At 42.8% G+C, this 7,908-nt stretch overlaps 1 protein-coding gene across 2 annotated transcripts in view; it reads left to right on the forward strand.

The window, feature by feature from the left end:
- Positions 1-739: 739 nt before the first annotated feature.
- Positions 740-7,908, forward strand: part of GPATCH2L (G patch domain containing 2-like) — a 31,139-nt gene continuing 23,970 nt past the window's right edge. For both annotated transcript variants that reach the window (XM_009993892.1, XM_009993891.1), the window contains exons 1-2: positions 740-1,404; positions 7,687-7,751. In XM_009993892.1, the coding sequence (XP_009992194.1) occupies positions 746-1,404; positions 7,687-7,751 (724 nt within the window). In that variant the 5' untranslated portion in view covers positions 740-745. The remainder of the gene's footprint in view (positions 1,405-7,686; positions 7,752-7,908) is intronic.

Consider the following 7,908-nt stretch of genomic DNA (forward strand, 5'->3'; position numbering starts at 1 on the left):
GCAGGTGCTGCTCCGGCGTCAGGGTGCGGGTGCTTCAGAGCCCGGCAGGAGGTGGGCACAGGCAGCCCAGGTCTGCAAGGCAGGGGTGGGGAGAGGGAGGTTGTGAGGTGAGGGATTTGGCCAAGACTTCGATATTGGCTCCCTGACAGCCCTGAGGTGGAAGGGGTGGGATTTTGTGGCAGTGGGAGTTGTGGCTCGGTCTCCTGGACCCTGTTCTAAGGAGCACAGGGTCCCGCATGTCTTGTTTTGCTGTTGAAGGGATGCGGGCATGCAATCTACCTGTTTTACTGTGTGTTTTACTCTCAGCTTTGCTGCTTGCCTGCTTTTTGGAAGGCTTGATCTGTTTGCTGAGCAGGCTAACCCTTCTCTGGGGCTTACTGACACTGGGTAGGGAACTCATTGCAGGCTCTCATACCCTTAAGATATGTAATGTGCCATGTTGCTGCAACACAAAAAATGCAATATTAGGGCCTTTTCAGACACAGTGCACTTGATCCAGCTGCTGCAATAGCCAGATCTCTGCTGCCATGCTTAGAAGAGGGATTTAACCCTTGCAAAAGCAAGGAGCGAATGTTAGTCCAGGAAGCGCTGGCTGTTCTGCTTTGGGTTTTCCCCAAGCAATTCCAAAGCAAGTGTGTAACCTGGTTAATGATACAAAGGCAGTAGCGTACTGTATAGTAGTGATGTGTTGGTAGTGGTGTTTGTGTCCAGTGCTAATTGTTGTTATTTTTAGTAGGTGTTGCCAATGGATGAACTGGTGCATGACTTGGCCTCAGCCTTAGAGCAGACTTCGGAACAAAACAAGCTGGATGAGCTATGGGAAGAGATGGCTCTAAGCCCACGGCAGCAGCGGCGTCAGCTTCGCAAGAGACGGGGCCGCAAGCGACGCTCAGAGTTCGCGCATCAGGCAGAGCATGCCTGCTGCTACAGCGAGGCCTCGGAGTCAAGCTTGGACGAGGCTGTCAAGGATTGCCGTGAGGTGCTGACAGCCAATTTCAGTGACTCTGATGACATGGCAGTGGTCAAACGACACCCAGCTCTCAGTGCCACCCTGAGGAGCAAGCAGCACTTATGGCATGAGTCAGACTCCTTTACAGAGAATGCACCCTGTCGACCTCTCAGGCGCCGACGGAAAGTCAAACGTGTGACATCAGAGGTGGCTGCCAGCCTGCAGCAAAAGCTCAGGGTGTCAGAGTGGAACTATGAGAGGGGCTGCAGGTTCAAGTCAGCCAAAAAACAGCGGCTTTCACGCTGGAAAGAAAATGCCCCTTGGACATCATCCAGTCATGGCCTTCGTGAATCAGGAGAGAACAGGCCCTTCCTGAGCAAAGGGGGAAGGAAAGAGCGGATGGAGTGTGAAGCCGATGAGCAGAAACAGGGCTCAGATGAAAACATGTCGGAATGGTGAGATTTTGGTTTCTTCCCTGTGCTAGTCAGATGGCTGCCTTGCTTGCAGCTGCTTGTAAATCCTGTGCCTTGCTTTTAGAAGTCCTAACAGAAATATTCAGTGCTGTTCTTTTTGAAGAGGAGAAATCTCAGCTACTTCTAACTAGTTTTTTTCTAAGTCTTTCCTGTCAGTGCTGTACTGATGACCCAAAACACTTCTTGAAAAGTTGGAAAGCTGGTATGTTTCTGTCGTGTGTTACAGAAGGAGCCATGCGAAATGTCTGTGGGCCTGCAGGTTTGAAATGGTATGCTTGTGGTCTGAGGTCTGGAGAGTAAATTCACCTTTGGCACTTGTGCTGAGTGATTGATACGAACTGATCTCAGTTTCTTGTTTTCAGAATTTAATGTAAGTAGTAGTAGAGAACAGATCAGATCTCCTATCATGGCCACTAGCCCTCTGTTCAGGTACTATGTGAACCTCAGTCAAAATGTCTTGTTTGCAGTTCTCTATCTCTGCTCTGGATTTGCAATATGGTCCTGAAAGGCTAGCTATGAAGGAGATGTAGTGATGATAAAGAAGTTGGGCAAAACTGAATTAATACTTATGGCGTAAGCCTGTGCAAACAGTGGAGTCTGGCATGTCTTTCTGTCCAGTTTTGGAAGACTCTCACATAAGAGATGAAAATGAGAAATGTAAATGCCATGGTCTGAATTTGTTTGTATGTAGCTCTTGTAAAGTTTTCCCCTTGAGTGTGACTTTTATTCTCTTTGTTGAAAGTTTGGTGTTATGAGGGTGTGTCTGTATGAAGAGACTTTTCAGGTTGGAAAGGAAACTACAGCTGAGAATCAAATGGAGGAGATTTCATAATGAATGGCATACAGAAAGTGAATAGGGTTGTGTATTTGCTAATTCTAATTGTGTAAGAAGCAGGAGACATTGAAGAAACATTTAAAACAAACAAAAAGTATTATTTGTCATGAAACACAAGATTTGAAAATCTGCTGTGGGATGTTTTGGAGGCCAGAATTTTAAATGTGTCCAAAAGGGGGTTGTGGAGCATGGATTTGTCAGAGGCTGGTAAGCACTGCAGCCCAGATGGAAGGTCCAGCTCAGGAAGTCCTTAAATTGCTAACTGCTAGAAGCTGGAGGAATATACAGAGGAAACAGTCAGTCTGTATTTGTCATATTTTCGTATTCCTCGAGCATCTACTGTAATAGACACTATCAGAGGGAGAGCAGTGGATTTGGAAAGTATAATTGTTTGATCAGTATAGTTGTGCTTTTGTTAAGGTTCATTGAAGTGTCCTGGCAGTCTAGCTCCTGTAGTTTGTCAGGAGCCGACAGGTGACACTTTCTTATTGAGGGCTTTATGGATAATAGCTGGAAGTTCTCAATAATATTTTCTGGGAGACTCTAAAAAGCATAGGTTTTAATATGTGCTCTTTCCTGATCTGGGGGGCCGCTACTGCATTTTTACTCAATCAGTGTGGTTTTGTATGTAACCCTTACAGGGTGGAAGTGGAAAGTAAGTGGTCTTTTTTTCCTAACAAGTGACTATTGTTTGCTTACTGAGTGGATGCAAAGTGGGTCTTTTCAAGAGACTAGTGGAAGCCTTTTTGTCACAAGTTGTTAAAAGCACTTTTATCTCTTCACAGCTATTTACTGGTAGTCCAGGAAAGGGAGTGTGCTGAGTAGCCCCTGAATGTTGCATGTCAGTGGTGATGGACTGCAAGATGCCCTTACTTGATGTGGTGGACAGTCATGGACAGTGCTCCTTGAGGTTTTTTTTCCACCAGTCGGTCTGTTCCATCATGTCAGTCTTGAACTTAAACCAGCAGGCTTTCATCCAGCCTTTAGTTGTGCCAGCCTTTGAAAGAGTAAATAAACAGCTTTGTCTGGACTGTTACTTGAGTACCATGCTGGAGGATCACTTTGTTCTGTTTCAGATGTCTCTTGCTGTCAAACTAATTATTGTGCAGGTGTCAGCATCAAATGACATTTACCATCTGCTGCCAAATCCTTGGGATTCTCTTTGGAAATCCAGGGATTGGAATATTTGACCTCCCCAACACCACATATGTAATCTGTGCTATGACTCACAAGGGAGGGTCAAAGTTGGAGAGAGAAATACACACAACCCACTTCATAGCAGTGGCCCTCACAGCAGTGAGAAGGATTATGCTTTGGTCTCTGTCTCTCTAAATATAGCACTTTGCTGCCAGCAGCAGAGTGAGACTGGCTGTGCTTACCTCACTCATTTTGCTCTAGCTGTTTTTTCTAGTACTGTAAGAGCAGTACTTTGCACAGATGTGTAACAAGGGCATATCCCGAGGAAGGGACAAGAATATTGAATACCTAGGAGAGGGAATGGTATGGTTGTTACCACAAACGGATGGGAGTGAAAGAGACTTATACAGCTTGTGGGGTGTAGAAGCAGTCTGTGGTGATCTGGTCATGTACAAAACACTTTGATATTGGGTTGGTTCTTTAACTGTTAAGTCCTCTAGCAGTGGGGAGTGTCACAAAACTGATGTGTTTTTAAGCAAGCTAAGTTATATACTCCAAACTTCATTTATTTTTTCACTTTCTTTTTCTTCCCATCCACCAACACTTCATTTTCTTTCTTATGTTAAGAATGAACCCCTGTAAATGCCAACATATCCAGCATATTTCTCTAGTTTAAAAAAGGCTCCTTATCCTAAGCCAGATTGAAAACCTAGTGTGTTCAGTAGATAAACTCCCATTCACTGAGGAAGCTTTGGTTATGGATCCTTAATAAGGAGGTAGTTTTTATAGTTTGCCTGTGGAACTGTGCTTGGTCTTTTCCTGGGGGGAAGATGTGATGCAGTATTGTGATTCAAAGTGAGAAATCTTTGAAATTGTTTGCCAAACAGGGCAAGAAATGAACACAAGTTGGGAAAAGAAAGGATGTGCAGGAACATGACGGGGAAACGATGGCTGTAAACTGGGTAATGACATGACTCAAAGCCTGATACATAAATGATTGTGGGAACAACAGAGGAAGCAAGTGGTCTTAGTTTACTATGTAGCCATTTGTATATTTGTACAAAGATGACAATTAACTGCTAAAGCTGTTAGAAATAATGTGCTTCTGTCCCTTAATGCTTTGAGATTCCCTGCAGCCATAATAAAGCAAAAGCAAATTATATATTGAGTGCTGAAGTTCTTTCTCTCTTTGCTCTAAGTGAGTACTCAAAGAGTGGTCTGAATTTGGCTCTGGGGCAGAACAAACCAGAGCACAAGAGCTGTCTGAAAATCACTTTGAATTATGTGTTTACTAGTAAGAGATGTGCAGGTTGTCTAATTTACTGTCAAGTGCCATAACTCTTAATGTGACTTTTTCAAACTGGGGATTGTACTGACCCACCAATGCTGTGTGACGTCATTGGCTGTATACTGATGTATTTGCTGTGGTTTAACCCAGATAGGCAGCTCAATCCCTCACAGTGGGATGGTGGAGAGAATTGGAAAAGTGAGCAAACTTGTGGATTAAATCACAGTTGATTTAGCGGGTAAAGCAAAAGCTGTGTATGCAAGCAAAGCAAAACAAGGAATTAATTCACTGCTTCCCATTGGCAGACAGATGTTTAGCCATTTCCAGGAAAGCTGGGCTCCATCGTGCATAACAGTTACTTGAGAAATGAATGTCTAATTCCAGATGTCCCCCCCTCCCCTCCTTCTTTTCCTGGCTTTTAATGCTAAGCACTATGTTCTATGGTGTGGGATATCCCTCTGGTCAGCTAGGGTCAGATGATCTGGCAGTGTCCCCTCTCAGCTTCTTGTGCACCCCCAGCCTACTCACTGGCAGGGCAATGTGAGCAGAGATGGCCTTGATGCTGTTTAAAATGCTGTTCAACAATAACTAAAACATCAGTGTGTTACCAATGCTGTTTGGTTGCAGATCCAAAACATAACACTATAGAGCTAATATGGAGGAAAGATTAACTCTATCCCAGCCGAAACCAGTACAATATTCTATCCTGGGAGTGTAACCAGTGCTTACTCTGTGTGTGCAGTAGAGTCGCTTTACCCTTTGGAAGAGAGCTGTTTCAATGACAGCCTGCAGTGGCAGTCAAGAGCCTGGCTAAACTGATGAATTGGAGGCCAGTCTCTCTGTAAAGAAAAAATTTCTCTCTCTTGGAAGGCAAGTGACAAAGACAGAGTGTTCAGCTTCCCCTCCTTCTCCAGCCCAGCCTGACCTTCTGCAGCCCCTCGGTGCCTCTTGTTTTCTTATTTTTATAGAAAATCAATATCCTTCCTGACACAAACAATAGCTCAGCCGAAAGAATAAATGGGGGAAACCTGAGATCTCTGTCCATCACCTCTCACTTTAACTCCCCCAAACTATTTAATTATAAGCATGCTTTGCTCCAGGTGTTTGTGACAGTGAAATTGCTAAATGAGGACCATTTTAACCAAAGATTGGGTGATCAATAACACTCTATAGCACTAGCTTGTCGGATCAATAGCATTCATTATTTCATGGTTAAGGTAAGTAGCCCTCTTTGCAAGTGGAGGTCATTAATCAGTGCTTACTGGACCTGCAGAAAGCCTTGTGTAGGAGTCTAGTTTGTGTTCAGTCCTGAAGTGTAAAAGGGGTGGTGAAGAGGGTGAGATCCATGAAAGTTTGTTCCAGCAAAGCACTGGCAGTAATGCCTGTCTATAAAGAAACAAAAGAGCTCACAGTACAGCAGGATGCTTAAAGTGCTGTTCATTTGATCTGAAGTCTTGACTTAATGCTTTTCCCTTTCTCAGATACCTTTCCTCTGAGGATGTTAAAACCCTTATGAAGTAGTCACTCAATCCTTGCATCTGCTGCTTGTGAGGGCTATCAGTTCAGACTTTTAAAAGGGAAAACAGACACACTGAGGGATTTGCCCATGGTCATACAGTGAGTTGGTAGGAGAGCTAGGAATGAAACAAATGGTTCCGTTTTTTCAGTCCTTGGCCTTTATTACTATGGTGTATATGTGGGAGGGTGAATGACTAGCCAAACTTTGTAATGGATTGGTTTGGAATTTGATACTAACTTACATACTGAAATGTGGGAATGATGTGTAGACTGTTCATCATTTAAGTTTAAATGGACTTTATACAATGATGAGGAGGCAGAGTTTGTAGATATCCAGTACGATGACTTGATTTGGCTACACTTCAGAGTGTGTTTTCTAAGAACAATAATATTCTCATAAAATGGGCGTGCAGTTCTTTGGGCTCATGCATCTTGCGATTGCTCATTGTTCAGCCTTTTGAATTGAGTGGTGTCCAATTGATACTGGTGTCTAGTATGATCGAGTTTCCCTGGAAAAGATGGACCCAGATATGCTTTCTAAGAGCATACCCTGATCAGAGATTGATTTTAGTGCTGAGTTAAACCTGATGTTTGCATCTAAGGTCTTAGTGCTAAAGGGGAGGGCAGAAAGTAGTTTCTGCTTCTTCTGATATCTCTCAGCTAAATCAAAGAAATTATTGCCCAAGGTGTCCAAGGATTGATTTAGTATCAACATTAAAGCCATCAGATGCTTTGGACAGACCTAGGCTTGTATTCTGCTACAAATATTCATCCAGTTTTACAGTCAATTAACAACTTTCTACACATTAATTTCTAGTTTAATTCTTTAGTTGAAGAATTAAATGTCCTGTAACTGCTTCAGCAAATGCAAAACACGCTGTAATGTGGTTGCATTCAGCAGCAGCAAGTCAAGCTGTGCTAAGGTATGTAGCTGAAGAATTGTGATTGTATCAGCTGCTCTTCCCTCCAAATAGAATAAAAGTTGTCATACATTGAAGGGGTGTTTATGTACCTGTATAATGTTTTTGAGAAAAAGGAATCTGAAGTAGAAAATTTCAGAGGGTTTTCAGTACCTGTTAAGTGACCCAAGGACAGAATTTTTAACTGCATTTCATTTCCTGGTGAGGATTGCAGACAATGTCGTAGATAGCTTATTAACTCTAGTACCTGCGGCCAATGCCATTTTATTAATTACTTTTTGATAACTTAGAACTAGACTAGATACAGGATTCTACTTTTTTTTTCTTTTTTTCTTTTCTTTTTTTTTATTATTTTTTTTTTTTTTTTCCAAGTGATGCAGCATTGCTAGGTTTTAACAGAAAGCAATTATGTCCAATGCAAGAGCCAGCCATGTGCCTGAAATGCAATTTTTGTGAGATGTGTAAAATATTTTGGGCTCAGAGAAGCTAGTAAAATATAATGAAGTGGGTTTTGTTTTCCATCTGCTGCAATTTTAACAATGGGGTTTTGTTTGTTTTTGTTCCAGTGAAACCAGCAGTGTATGCAGCAGCAGTGATACTGGCCTCTTTACCAATGATGAGGGCCGCCAAGGTAATAACTGTCCTCTGATTTTCTTCATGTATTGCTGGGGAATTTATCTTACTTCCTTTAAAAATCAAAGATCTATATTTGAAGTGGGACAGAGAGGAAACCATGGGAGAAAGGCCAGTGTCTGGGCGGGGCCAGAAGTTAAGAAATGAGCTGAGGG

The sequence above is a fragment of the Chaetura pelagica genome, unplaced genomic scaffold (assembly GCF_000747805.2).
Source record: "Chaetura pelagica isolate M959 unplaced genomic scaffold, ChaPel_1.0 scaffold11, whole genome shotgun sequence".
NCBI classification, from domain to species: domain Eukaryota; kingdom Metazoa; phylum Chordata; class Aves; order Apodiformes; family Apodidae; genus Chaetura; species Chaetura pelagica.